General features: G+C 46.0%; 1 protein-coding gene across 1 annotated transcript in view; it reads left to right on the forward strand.

Annotated features, from left to right (window-relative positions):
• LOC126191099 (peroxidase-like) overlaps positions 1-15307 on the forward strand; it is a 155309-nt gene that overhangs the window by 43881 nt on the left and 96121 nt on the right. The window contains exon 5 of the mRNA XM_049931873.1: positions 4464-4645. Within this exon, the coding sequence (XP_049787830.1) occupies positions 4464-4645 (182 nt within the window). The remainder of the gene's footprint in view (positions 1-4463; positions 4646-15307) is intronic.

Here is a 15307-nt window from a genome sequence, read left to right on the forward strand (position 1 = left end):
TAAAAGCTTGCATGGAATTGATGGCGTTTCGAGCAGACTACTAAAAGCTTGTTCCCAACAAATAAGTAGGATTCTCAGCGACATATGTAGTAGCTCACTGAAACAGGGCATTTTTCCGAATAGACTGAAATACACAGTAGTTAAACCATTACATAAAAAGGGGATAGATCTGATGCTAACAACTAGTGCCCAATCTCACTTCTGAGAGCATTTTCCAAGATTCTTGAAAAAGTAATGTATTCAAGAGTAACATCATATATATGTAAAAATGAAATACTAACAAAATGTCAATTTGGTTTTCAGGAAGGCTTTTCAACAGAAAATGCTATATATGTTTTGACTGATCAAATATTAAATGCATTGAATAAGTGAACATCACTCATTGGAATATCTTGTGATCTCTCAAAGACTTTTGATTGTGTGAATCATGAAATTCTTCTAGATTAGCATAAATATTGATGTTTGAATGGGACAGTGCACAAATGGTTTAATTCATACTTAACTGGAAGAATGCAGAAGGTTGAAATTAACAGTACAGATAGTCTGCAAAAACCAGCAGAGTCCTCTAACTGGGGAGGTATCAAGAACAGTGTCCCATAGGGTTGAGTCTTGGGCCCCTTACTGTTCTTGTTATATATTAACGGTTTTCCACTCTTTATTCATGATGATGCAAAGCTAGTTCTTTTTGGTGATAATGCAAGTATGTTGATCACATCTAAGAAGCAAGAATCAGCTGAGGAAATTGCAAACGATGTCTTTCAGAAAATTATTAAGTGGTTTTCTGCAAATGGACTTTCCCTAAATTTTGAGAAAACACAGTTTATACAATTCTGTACAGTAAATGGCGTAACGCCATTGATAAATATAGACTATGAACGGAAGTCTGTTGCTAAGGTAGAATACTCAAAATTTCTGGGTGTGTGCATTGAAGAGAAATTGAATTGGGAGAAACACATCGATGATCTGCTGAAAAGGTTTGGTTCAGCTACTTATGCTATTAGGGTTATTGCAAATTTTGGTGATAAACATATCAGTAAATTAGCCTACTATGCCTATTTTCATTCACTGCTTTCATATGGCATCATATTTTGGGGCAATTCGTCATTAAGAAAGTACTCATTGCACAAAAGCATGTAATCAGAAATAAAGCTGGAGCCCACCCAAGATCACCTTGCAGACATTCATTTGAGGAACTCAGAATATTCACAGTACCTTCGCAATACATATACTCTCTTATGAAATTTGCCATTAACAACCCATCCCAATTCAAAAATAACAGTGAAGTGCATAGCTATAACACTGGAAGAAAGGATGATCTTCACAATTCTGGATTAAATCTCACTTTGGGATAGAAAGGGGTGAACTATGCTGGCACAAAAATCTTTGGTCATTTTCCAAATAGTACTAAAAGTCTGACAGATAGCCAACCAACATTTAAAAGCAAATTAAAAGCATTTCTGAATGACAACTCCTTCTACTCCATAGATATGAAGTGGTAACTGTAAAAAAAAATTAGTTACTTTGTGTAAATAAAACTTATTTTAAAGTGAGACGTTCCACATCATTGCGAAATTTCATATTTATGATCTATGGAACAAGGATTAATGTATGTATGTATGTATCTACATAGGCTCAACAAGTTGTTGGAAGCCCCTGTAGAAATATTGAACCATGTTGCCTCTATAGCCGTTCATAATTGCGAAAGTGTTGCCGATCCAGGATGTTGTGCACGATCTGAGCTCTCGATTATGTTCCATAAATGTTCTATGAGATTCATGTCGGGCGACAATGTAGCCAAAATATTCGCTCGAACTGTCCACCATATTCTGGCCTGAAATATTGTCAGCTATAAAAATGTCATCGTAGTTTGCGAATATGAAGTCCATGAACGGTTGAAAATCCTCTCTAGGTAGCCGAACATCACCATTTCCAGTTAATGATCGGTTCAGTTGCACGAGAGGATGCAGTATATTCCAAGTAAGCACAGCCCACACCACTATGGAGCCGCCACTAGATTGCACAGTGCCTTGTTGACAACTTAGGTCTGTGTATTCGTGGGGTCTGCGCCACATTCCAGTCGTACCACAAGCTCTTACCATCTGAAATCGGGACTCATCTGGCTAAGCCACGGTTTTCCAGGTGTCTAGGGTCCAACCGATATGGTCAAGAGCCTAAGCAAGGCGCTGCAGGCGATGTCGTTCCGTCAGCAAAGGCACTCGCATCTCAATCTGCTGCCATAGCCCATTAACGCGAAATTTCGCTGCACTCTCCTAACGGATACATTCTTCGTACGTTCCAAATTGCTTTCTGCTGCTAATCACGCAGTTTTTCCTGTCTGTTACCACTGACAACTTTACGCAAACGCCGTTAAGAGAAGGCAATCGGCGACTGCGTTGTCCGTGGTGAGAGTTAATGCCTGAAATTTGGTATTCTCGCACATTCTTGAGACTGTAGACCTCGGAATATTGAATTCCCTAACGATTTTCGAAATGGAATCTCTCTTGCGTCTAGCTCCAGCTTCCACCCCGCGTTCAAAGTCTGTTAATTCCTGTCGTACGGCCATAATCACGTTGGAAACCTTTTCACACGAATCAGATGAGAACAAATGACAGCTCCGCCAATGCACTGCCCTTGTATACCTTGTGTACGCTGTACTACCGCCATCTGTCTATGTGCATATCGCTGTCCTATCACTTTTGTCACCTCAGTGTACACCACCTGTCAAAAAAGAAAAAGTTAAGCACTCAGAAATAGAGGAGGAAATGAAATGAAACTTCACGGGTTGAGAGAAAGTGTGTGGTGTTATTTCAGTGATAAAAATTACGAGTCAGATTTACAAAGAACTTGGCAAAAGGTGTCCACTTATCTGTATGAAGCTGGACTCCCTCTAGCGTAGATGCATCAATGAGTCGGTTGTCTGTAGTATCGTAGAGCTGTTGTAACCTCTCCTAATGTACACTGACCCACAATTGTTGAACCTGGTCTTTGATATCCTGGATATTTTGAATGGGCCGGTGTTTTGATCCAACCTGGTCCTGCCAGATATGTTCTGTCGGGGACAGGTCTGTGGATCTTGCTGGCCGAATGAGTACCCAACAACACGGAGGCAGTTTTTAGCGACGTGTGTGGACAAACGTCGGACTACACGGCACTGTCGGATGAGGGGCAACATCTGAGAACTCAGTGTGCACGTTGAAATGTTGTGCTGTCAGAATTCACTTAGTCACTACCAGCCATAACCTGAAGTCATACCCAATGTGTCCCCTAAACATGACGCCCCAAGAGTAAACACTGCTGTGTCTCTCCAAAACATTAGAAGAACGAGAGCTCTCCCCAAGTGGCCATCATACTTCGCAACGAAGACCAACATCCGGGATAATGAAGAACCGCAATTCGTTGTTGAACACAATGCCACGCCATTCATCAGCAATCCATGTTTCCCGGTCACGGCACCATTCCGAATACAGTTTTTTTCTGTCGTGTTGTTAGCGGCAGCCTGCACGTGGGAGTCTGGCTGATGATAGTCTCAAACCAGAATGTCTGAGAGAGTCCATTACTTCTCCTCTGATCTCAGACGCAGATTTGAAGGGGTTATGATGTATTTGGTGCATGAAAGGGCGATCCTCCGTTGTGGTAGTCAGACGTGGTCGACCGGAATCTTGATGACGATCAAACCTGCCCTCACACTGCCTTGCAATCCAGCAGTGGGCCGTTGTCACAATGGAATGCCCCACAAATCTGGATATTTGTGCGACTGGACCGGCCGGGCAAATGAAGACTTACAACGATGCCCCTTTGACAGTCTGTCAGGTTGAAATGGTTCAAATGGCACCAAACACTATGGGACTTAACATCTGAGGTCATCAGTCCCCTAGACTTAGAACTACTTCGACCTAACTAACCTAAGGACATCACACACATCCATGCCCGAGGCAGGATTCGAACCTGCGACAGTAGCAGTAGCGCTGTTCCGGACGGAAGAGCCTAGAACCGCTCGGTCACAGTGGCCAGCTTCTGTCAGGTGCTGATAACGCTGTCACGAGTATAATTACTAAACTTCTGACGCTATTCACGCTCCTTTTGTGCCCTACCAGGACCAGTAACTGCACAGAACACGAAAAACATTAAAGCGCTCTAGTGACCGTTCTTCCTGTCACAGAGAATTACAACTCTAATCATTTACAGACCCGCTGATGGTAAGTATCTAAACGGAGTTACATTGGTATTGAACCTTGTCTTGTGGATGCTTCGCTGTTTTAATCAGGCAATGTACTTCGGAAAACTCTGCCAGTTCAGCAACATTCGCGACTGAAGTGGACTGTGCCGCCAGCGAGCAAGTTGTACTCATAAAACTTGTTGCACATGTATCAGTTCGTTTTTGTTTGTCGAGGACACTGTTTTCGACTCCGTGAAGCTTTCGATTTAGCCAGTCAGCGCTAGCTGCTGTCGTGTGGTGTCCACAGAGCAGGGCCGGCCCATCAGCTGCTGCTCGGAGACGGGCCAGCTGCTGGAGGAGCCGCCCGACACGTGCATCGCCATCCAGATCCCGCGGGACGACGCCTTCTACTCGCAGTACGGCCGCCGCTGCATGACCCTCGTCAGGACGCTCACCGCCGCCGACTGCACGCTGGCGCCATCCGACCAGGTCGGTACGCCGCACCGCTGGCGGCTGTCCTCAGCGCTGCTTATCCAAGTCGCCCAACTGGCGCCAAATACAAAAACTTGCAACAGATGGCCGAACTACTGCAGACGGGGGTATCCCGGTCAAAAATGCGATAATTCTTTTTCTTTTCTTTCTACTCTACATGTGTGGAAAATCGTACCCTGGTCTCTCGGTTAGTATCATACTCTGTACGACCTGAAATGTCACGGCACGACAAAGCCGTTGTAACAAATGTACCAGACGCCACCTGTCGGTAATACACTACTGGCCATTAAAATTTCTACACCGAGAAGAAATGCAGATGATAAACGGGTATTCATTGGACAAATATACACTCCTGGAAATTGAAATAAGAACACCGTGAATTCATTGTCCCAGGAAGGGGAAACTTTATTGACACATTCCTGGGGTCAGATACATCACATGATCACACTGACAGAACCACAGGCACATAGACACAGGCAACAGAGCATGTACAATGTCGGCACTAGTACAGTGTATATCCACCTTTCGCAGCAATGCAGGCTGCTATTCTCCCATGGAGACGATCGTAGAGATGCTGGATGTAGTCCTGTGGAACGGCTTGCCATGCCATTTCCACCTGGCGCCTCAGTTGGACCAGCGTTCGTGCTGGACGTGCAGACCGCGTGAGACGACGCTTCATCCAGTCCCAAACATGCTCAATGGGGGACAGATCCGGAGATCTTGCTGGCCAGGGTAGTTGACTTACACCTTCTAGAGCACGTTGGGTGGCACGGGATACATGCGGACGTGCATTGTCCTGTTGGAACAGCAAGTTCCCTTGCCGGTCTAGGAATGGTAGAACGATGGGTTCGATGACGGTTTGGATGTACCGTGCACTATTCAGTGTCCCCTCGACGATCACCAGTGGTGTACGGCCAGTGTAGGAGATCGCTCCCCACACCATGATGCCGGGTGTTGGCCCTGTGTGCCTCGGTCGTATGCAGTCCTGATTGTGGCGCTCACCTGCACGGCGCCAAACACGCATACGACCATCATTGGTACCAAGGCAGAAGCGACTCTCATCGCTGAAGACGACACGTCTCCATTCGTCCCTCCATTCACGCCTGTCGCGACACCACTGGAGGCGGGCTGCACGATGTTGGGGCGTGAGCGGAAGACGGCCTAACGGTGTGCGGGACCGTAGCCCAGCTTCATGGAGACGGTTGCGAATGGTCCTCGCCGATACCGCAGGAGCAACAGTGTCCCTAATTTGCTGGGAAGTGGCGGTGGGGTCCCCTACGGCACTGCGTAGGATCCTACGGTCTTGGCGTGCATCCGTGCGCCGCTGCGGTCCGGTCCCAGGTCGACGGGGACGTGCACCTTCCGCCGACCACTGGCGACAACATCGATGTACTGTGGAGACCTCACGCCCCACGTGTTGAGCAATTCCACCCGGCCTCCCGCATGCCCACTATACGCCCTCGCTCAAAGTCCGTCAACTGCACATACGGTCCACGCTGTCGCGGTATGCTACCAGTGTTAAAGACTTTTTTTTTTTTTTTTTTTTTTTTTTTTTTTTTTTTTTTTTTTCACTTGCCGCCCTGATTTTACGACCCACCACCTAAGTGCTTAAGGTGGGTCTATTTTGACCACTTGGCCGCTACGACCGGTGTGCGGACCCTGATGTAGTTGATGAAACTCACACCAGTTCCCGCATCCGGTCGCACCGTTGCCCGTGCCCGCCACGTGGAGGCGGGTCTGTGCTTTTTTTTTTTTTTTTTTTTTTTTCTTATTTCTTTCTTTACTTTGGCAGCTTTCCCAAAACCGATTTAACAAAATTTTTACAAAAATAAATTTTGAATTAGAAGAAGGAAATACAAGGAATAGTTTAGACTGAAGAGGAGAAAAGACGATAGGAAAGGAAGAGATGATAGTCCCACCACCGTAGGGGACTGAGGATGAGCGCCTTGGGATTTATCTTCAAGCCTCTGATCCTCAGTCCCCTCACCTTAGCCTAGGAAGTTCTATTCTATTCTATTTATGGCGTTTAATATCTCTATTTATGTTCTATCTGGTTACTTGTATACAGGTTTAGAGTGCCGTGGTAGCTGATGGCAATTGCGACGGTGCGCCGACACTGTTTATGTCTAATTTTATACATTAATCTATTGTCAGTTTTAGGTCTACTTATGTAAGTCTATTGCATGTCAGTTGTTTTATATTGAGACTTAGTTTAGTTCTTCCACACTATGGTGTCTGTCTGGGTGCTGCATATAGGTTTATTATCTGTGTGGTCTTCTGTTCCTGTACTCTTTGTGGCATTCGTCAGAAATTTTGTCTGTTAGTGCGTTCATTATGTCCCAAAGTTCAGGTGTTCTGATCGCATCGTATATGTGTTCCTCTGTCTGTAGGTGTTGTATCCCAGGTGTGTTCCTGTGCTGTCTGTATTTCCCGCAGAATAGGATTGTGTGTTCGGGGGTTCCCATACCTCCACATGTACACGTTGATGTGTCTCTAAGACTCACGCGATTTAAGTGCGTGGGATAAGGTCCGTGGCCAGTCAAGAAATGCACCATGCCGCGGCTAGGATCGGCATGTTTCATTCTTAATCTTTCCGTTATGTTCGGAAAAAATGTATAGACTCTCCGTCCCTTATCACTTGTGCCCCATTCCTGTTGCCATGTGTCGATTTTCCATTTTTTGAGGTCCCGCTTATTGTTCAGCGGGGAACCAGTCAATATGTTGACCTGGTCTAGTCTACCCATCTTTAACCAGTACAGAGCGGCCCGATATTTGATTGTGATATCTATCGGGAAGATTCCTAGCACAACACACAGTGCTTCAACTGATGTAGTGCCGAAGGCTCCCGATAGTCGCAGAAGGACGCTTCTCTGCCCTCGCCTAACCGCTGTTCTGTTTGTGACGAGGTTGAGTCTGTGCGCCCATGTACTGGCCGCAAAGCTTAGCACTGATTCGAAGAGTGCGCAGTGGTAAGTTCGTGTGACTGACAGAGGAAGTCTGTATTGTCCTGAATTAATCCTTGCCAGTTTATGTAGTACTTTTTCTGCCTTGTTTGTTGTTATTCTGATGTGTTCATGGAAGTTCAGCTTCTCATCTATGTATACGCCCAAGTAGCGGGTTACCGTCATTCTCTTTATGTTGTTGTTCTGTATTTTAATAGATGGATTGCGTCTGAGTTGCCCTTTGAGCAGTGTGTATGTTGTTTTGTTGCCCGCTATCTTGAGCTTGTTTGTGTTGCACCATTGTGTTATTGTTTGCAGTATGCCACTCGCCTTCTCCTCTAGCTGGGCTCTTGTGTTTGCTGAGATAACCACCAATAGGTCATCTGCATAGGCGACAGCACCGTCTGTCCTCATATCCTCCTCCAGCAGTTGCAGGAGAGGTTCAAAAATTATGTCCCAGAAGATGGGTCCACAGATCGATCCCTGCGGACATCCCTTGGTAATTTTCCTTATTACCTTCCGGTTGCCCACGCGCCATTCCACTATTCTGTCTCTACAGTAGTCTAAAAGACTGTTGTATAGGGCTGCGGGTACTTCCATCTGGCGTAACCTCAGAAACAGTGCTGGCCACCACAGGTTGTCAAATGCTCCTGCGATGTCTATCATGATTGCCAAAGAGTATGTTTTATCTGTGTTTTGTGTAATTTCTAAAGCTCTGTTTATTGCATCATCGATGCTTTTCCCTTTCCGAAATCCAAACTGGTGGGGATTCATTCCAAGTAGGGTTCTGTGAGCCTGCAGGCGGTCACACAGTAGCCTCTCTTGGATTTTTGCCATGGTGTTTATGAGGCATATTGGTCTGTAGGATTTCGGATCTGATTGGTCTCTGTCTGATGATTTTCGTATGATGACTGCATTTGAGGTTTTCCAGACTGTCGGTACACGGCCTAGCCTTAAGGCGTCGTTTAGTAGTTCTGTTAAGTATGGGGTGATCTGTGGTGCTAGCCTCTTAAGCACTTCTGCATGGATCCTGTCGGGTCCAGGTGCTTTTTTATTCTTTAGCTCTTTTATCGCTACCGCAACTTCCTCGTGCGCGAAGGGACAGGTGACGGCGTCGGTGTTATACTGTTCATGAAGTTCTTGTCTGAGTGTGATCTGTTCCTGTGTGTCTGAGTCTGTGGCATCTTCCGGGAGGAGTTTGTTCAGCAGATATTGTGCTGTGTTTCTCCACCCCACTGTCATTGTGCCGTCATCCTGCCGTAGCGTGCTTAATGCCAATGGGGTCTTTATTTTTTCTGTCAGGATCTTGTATTGTTCCCCCCAGATATTCTGTTGTGTGTGTGAGGTCAAGTAGCTCTCCCAATGTTGTTTCCTGGTCTGAAATAATGTCTTTTTGAAGAGTTCTTTGGCTTCCCTATATGCAGCTAGTCTTAGTAGTTTGTCTCTTTGTATCCATGTCCTCTGGTATAGTTTTCGTTTCCTTGTCATGTCACGTTTGAGTCTGGTTAATTCGTCTGACCATGGTGTTTCCCGTTGTTTGCTATGTGTGTGCGTAGGTATTGCTGTTTCTTGTGCTGTTTGGATGATTTGTGTCAGTTTGTGTGCTCTGTAGTCCACGCTTCCCTGTATGTTGTATATATTCTCATTTTGAACAATTTGTTGTAGTCTGTCCCAATTCGCTCTTTTAAAGTTGAAGTGTGTTGTATTGTGTGTGGTGCGGTAATTGTTTGTTGTGAGACTTATTTCTATTATGTTGTGATCACTTGTGGTCAGAGAGTCGTGTATGGTCCATCTTTGCAGTCGTCCTAATGTTCTGTCATTCGCCAGAGTAATATCGATTTTGGTGGCAGATCCGTCTGCACCTCTGTATGTAGGTGTAGGTCCGTCTTCATTTATAATATGTAGTTGTGTCTCCTGTATGACGTCGTTGACTTTCCGTCCTCTGTCGTCCGTTCTGTTCGAGTGCCATAGTGTGGATTTAGCGTTGATATCTGCACATATAATTAGGTTCTTATTTCTAGAATACTCAGCAATGTCTTGTATCATATGTAGGTATGGCTCTATATTGTCACTGTACTGTGCGTATAGTGATGAGACCACCCATGTGTCTCGACCCTTAGTTATTTCTGCCGTGGCCAGATGACTGTTACATAGCTGCGTAATCTTAGTGATATTTAAAGTTTTGTTGAGGACAACTATGGCAGCCTTGTAGTTTCGTCTGTCTGAGATTGTGACAGCGTCCCAGGGTAGGTTAGTTAAGTTCCCCTGGGTTGTCACGTAAGGTTCTTGCAGGCAGAGAATATCCGCCTGCAAGTCCAGAGCTACTCGCGGCAGTTCTGCACTAACGAGTGTGCTTCTATTAGCATTAAGTTGTATTATTTTCATGGGTGTTTCACATGAAGATAGAATTTGTGTCCTGTTTGCGAGTAGTCAAAGTCAGTTCTGCCATGTGCCCTCACTTGGTCCTTGTACACTTGGTGTGGGTTATATGTTTCCCCCCTCCGACTACACGCTAGTATGACTAATTTTTCTAGCTCTGCTGGGTCTGTAGGTATGTTTGCGGTCTTTAAAGTCATTCTGTCAGATTGTTCAGTGGTCGGGAAGCATACATAGCTGCCTAGTGGGTGAAGTAGTCTGGTTAGCAGTCTTTGTGCTGTGATGAATGTGTCCTTATATTCTAGCCTACTTAGTCTTAAGTTTAGTTCTACATTGTTGTAGTCAGCATGCCATGGTGTTTGGCCGACTTTTCCCTTCTGCTCTTTTTCTACATATGGGATGATTCCGCTATATTTATCTCGAAGTGCAGATGTCACCGGTGTGGTGTCTTGTTCCGTCTTCAATGGTGGTGAGGCTGATGAGCTGCTACCTGCGGCTCTTCTTCTTTCACCTTTACTTTTTCTTATGTTTACACTACCTATTGCACTGTCGTCACCTTTCTTTTTGCTATCACTATCTGTACACTCATCGTCACTATCGTGATCACCCGTAAGTAGGTTTGTGTCAAGGACTACTACCTTTTTCCTATATGTCTCGTTACATCCGGTCATCTGTTGTGTTTCATTATGTTGTTGAGGTGTTATGCGTTGTTGTGTATGATCTGCAGGGTTAATTATCCCTCCAGATACAAAATTCACTGGTTTTATATATCCTGTACATCTTTTTGTATTATACCTTTTTGGTGTGTTGTCGTTTATTCTTTCTTCGCTGCTAGCTTTGGCATAGTCAGGTGTTGCGTGAGATTTCTGTGTATTGTCCATTTGTTCGTTTTCCGTGTGTTTGTTTAGGTTTACAGACTTGTCTGTGTTCGTGTTTGTTTGTGTGCTATAGTTTTGTATTTGATCGGTGTTGCCGTGTGCATTGTATAGCACTTCAAATTCCAGCTCGTCAATTCTCGCCTGCAGTGATTGCTGGTAGCTGACCCAGTATTGCATCTGTTTTTTAAGTTGTTTGGCTATGTTATAATGTATAGCTCCATTAAGTACCATGTCGTCGATGAAGTCCATGGTATTTATATAACTGTCATGTAATGCGTGCATGCCTTGAAGAGACGGGATATCGTCTGTGTGTGTGGGGTGAGTGGGAAGCAGTCCCATCTGCCTGCGCCAGCTTATAGCTCTTTGATGGTTTCGATTAATGGTCGATGGTGATTTATAGTTCGTTTTTTGCATTCTTGATTGGGGCAGTGTTGGGCTGCTTTCATTCTCCATAATCGAAGCTCTGTAGCAGTCGATCTTGGAGGAATTTATGTGTTTGACACTCAAGACCTCTTCGTCTGGCACACAATTTGCCTCGGATTCTGCAGGGGATGCAGATGTCTTGTTCTGCTAGTTTGCACTGATTTCTTATGTGGCCCTTCCCTTTGCAATTGGAGCACGTGATTTCGGTGTCTTTACACTGCTTTGTGGTGTGTCCAATATCACAGCACTTGTAGCAGGTGGGGACTTGGGCGAAATTTTTGACAGTTAGAGACTGGAAATCTATATAGACTCTATCCCGTTTTGTCAAAATTTTGTGCAGATTCGGTGTGACTTCAATAACTTGATGATTGTATCCCCGCCCTCTTGGTCCTGTTCGGAATTTGATTTTTGTCTCTTTCAGGAAAGCCTCTTTCTCAACTTCCTCACTAAGGTTCAGTTCATAGAGGCTTTCAAGAAAGTCTTTGTCACTGATTGTGTCTGGCACGTGGTGTATGATCACTAGCGGTCGTCTCTTCCGTGGTGGCTCGCACCTGATCGTGTTAATGTTCTTTGCTGACTCGAGCAGTTTTTTACAGTCGTCCTGTGTTGCAGTCTCAACTATGACAGCTGTTGCTGTAGTTTTGACTGCCTTAATTTTTATCTTGTCCTTTTTTGGGTCAAGTTTCTGTGTAAGGGTTTGTCGCACAGTTTTTGGGTCCTTATTTTCTGTCGAGGTGATGAAGAGTGTTGTCGCTTGTTTTGCTTTGGCGTGTTCTATTTTTAGTGTTTCTTTGGATTTCGGTTGGGATTTGGCGATACTGGCGAAAGTTGGTATTGCTGGGAGTATTGTCTCTGGTTTATTTGTTTTTGCCTCATCCAGTTCTTTCTGTAGTTCTTGGTTGTCTCTTTTTAGAGTAAAATTTTCTATCCTGATACTCCTCTACTTGGACGGACAGCTTGTTATTCTCGTCTTTGAGAATATCAATCTGGCCCTCCAGTCTCGCATGTATGAGCGAGTCTGTTGCTTCAAGGTCATGTCTGGCTGCTGCGATTGTTTGTATTTCTACTTGTTGTCTTAGTCTTGCGTTTTCTTTTTCTAGGGCCTGAATTTGTCCCTCTAACCTAGCTTGTGTCACTGCGTTGCCGATTAGCTTATTTCTAAATGCTGACAGTATGGTCAGTGACACTTTTTTTGCTTTTAGTTCTGTTTGTATTTCAGCAATGAAGGTGTCGATGGCATCGACCTTTTCCTCGTCAATTTTATTGGGCTGATCCTCCATGTTTGCACATTGTCGAGGAGTCCCCGGCGTGCTGGAGGCGTTGCTGGCTCTTCTCCTTACAGAAGCCAGCTTGACAGCCGCCGAATCGGCCTGTCCCGCGCTTCGCTCCAGTTTTCGCACTTAGTGCGAAAGTGGAACGTTGCGCAGTGTGCAGGCTGGCACAAGCATCAAGCTTCCTTGGTATCAAGGGAGTTGAGCCTATACCAGCTTAGAGCCTAGTAGCGGCTGTCTCCGTTGTTCTTCTCGCCCGCAGCGGCCAGCTGGAACTGCGCTCCACGTTCGCGCTTTGCGCTGCAGCCGGCCACGCAACTCGCGCACAGATGGCGGCCGAGTTGCCCCCGTGCGCTGCTGCCTCCCGCGGTTGGGCGTGGTACTACGTGTCGCGCTTAGCAACACGGGCACGCGTCGTCCGTCGCGTCCTACTTATGGGACTTCGCACGGCTCGCACTGCCAGCGTTACTCAACCTACTTAGCGGACTTTGCGCTATGTCGCTTTTGTGGCGTATCGCTTTCAGTTATCAAGCAATCAAGCAACCAGGAGTTTTTGATCTGGAATTTTTATAAACGTTAGCCTTCACTGCTGCGCAGCTGTGCTGTGATTTCGGTAGAGTGTTATTGTCCTGTACCGGAGAAAAAACCTACCATATGTTGTGGTTTTTGGTTCGTCACACGAGATATTTTGTAGTCAACGTACTTTGGGCACTTCACAAACAGCGATAGTGGTGTTAGTAATGTTAATACTATCTGGGGTTCCTAGGGGTGTTAGTAGTGTTTTTCAAGTGTTAGTTGTCGTTTAGTACCTTTGTTGAGGTCCAGTTCCGTGCGTGCAGTCTCGAACTCACTGTGCACCGTTTTCTCACATAAAAACGCTTTTAACACTGTGTCACTACACACTGCACTGAAGATAGTCACTGTTGCTCACTATTTATGTTCAGTTTGGCGCGATTGCACCAATGTAACCGACGCGAAAACTATATAAGCAAGAGCGCGCGCGCGACACGTCCGCTCTGCTCGGCGACTTAACTTCTGAGTGTTAAAGACTGCGATGGAGCTCCGTATGCCACGACAAACTGGCTGACACTGTCGGCGGCGGTGCACAAATGCTGCGCAGCTAGCGCCATTCGACGGCCAACACCGCGGTTCCTGGTGTGTCCGCTGTGCCGTGCGTGTGATCATTGCTTGTACAGCCCTCTCGCAGTGTCCGGAGCAAGTATGGTGGGTCTGACACACCGGTGTCAATGTGTTCTTTTTTCCATTTCCAGGAGTGTATTATACTAGAACTGACATGTGATTACATTTTCACGCAATTTGGGTGCGTAGATCCTGAAAAATCAGTACCCAGAAAAACCACCTCTGGCCGTAATAACGGCCTTGATGCGCCTGGGCATTGAGTCAAACAGAGCTTGGATAGCGTGTACAGGTACATCTGCCCATGCAGCTTCAACACGATACCACAGTTCATCAAGAGTAGTGACTGGCGTATTGTGACGAGCCAGTTGCTCGGCCACCATTGACCAGACGTTTTCAATAGGTGACAGATCTGGGGAATGTGTTGGCCAGGGCAGCAGTCGAACATTTTCTGTATCCAGAAAGGCCCGTACAGGACCTGCAACATGCGGTCGTGCATTATCCTGCTCAAATGTAGGGTTTCGTAGGGATCGAATTAAGGGTAGAGCCACGGGTCGTAACACATCTGAAATGTAACGTCCACTGTTCCAAAGGCCGTCAGTGCAAACAAGAGTTGACCGAGACGTGTAACCAATGGCACCCCATACCATCACGCCGGGTGATAAGCCAGTATGGCGATGACGAATACACGCTTCCAATGTGCGTTCACTGCCATGTCGCCAAACACGGATGCGACCATCGTGATGCTGTAAACAGAAACTGGATTCATCCGAAAAAATGACGTTTTGCCATTCGTGCACCCAGGTTGGTCGTTGAGTACACCATCGCAGGCGCTCCTGTCTGTGATGCAGCGGCAAGGGTAACCACAACCATGGTCTCCGAACTCATAGTCTATGCTGCAAACACCGTCGAACTGTTCGTGCAGATGGTTGTTGTCTTGCAAACGTCCCCATCTGTTGACTCAGGGATCGAGACGTGGCTGCACGAAGCGTTACAGCCATGCGGATAAGATGCCTGTCATGTCGACTGCTAGTGGTACGAGGCCGTTAGGATCCAGCACGGCGTTCCGTATTACCCTCCTGAATCCACCGATTCCATATTCTGCTTACAGTCATTGGATCTCGACCAAAGGGAGCAGCAATGTCGCGATACGATAAACCGCAATTGCGATAGGCTACAATCCGACCTTTATCAAAGTCGGAAACGTGATGGTACGCATTTCTCCTCCTTACACGAGGCATCACAACAACGTTTCACCAGGCAATGCCGGTCAACTGCCGTTTGTATATGAGAAATCGGTTGGAAACTTTCCTCATGTCAGCACGTTGTAGGCGTCGCCACCGGCGCCAACCTTGTGCGAATGCTCAGAAAAGCTAATCATTTGCATATCACAGCATCTTCTTTCTGTCGGTTAAATTTCGCGTCTGTAGCACGTCATCTTCGTGGTGTAGCAATTTTAAAGGCCAGTAGCGTAGTTTTATAAATGACGTGGATTCTGCTAACCAATTTTATGTGACGCAGCATGTGAAGATTGCTGTGTGTGGACGGGTTACTCCTGTAAACGAAATTGCAGGTTCGTTCTGGTGCATTTGATGTTGACCGGCCAAGATAAAAAAAGGTTTGCATTTGTGA

Source organism: Schistocerca cancellata, chromosome 1 (assembly GCF_023864275.1).
Source record: "Schistocerca cancellata isolate TAMUIC-IGC-003103 chromosome 1, iqSchCanc2.1, whole genome shotgun sequence".
NCBI lineage: Eukaryota > Metazoa > Arthropoda > Insecta > Orthoptera > Acrididae > Schistocerca > Schistocerca cancellata.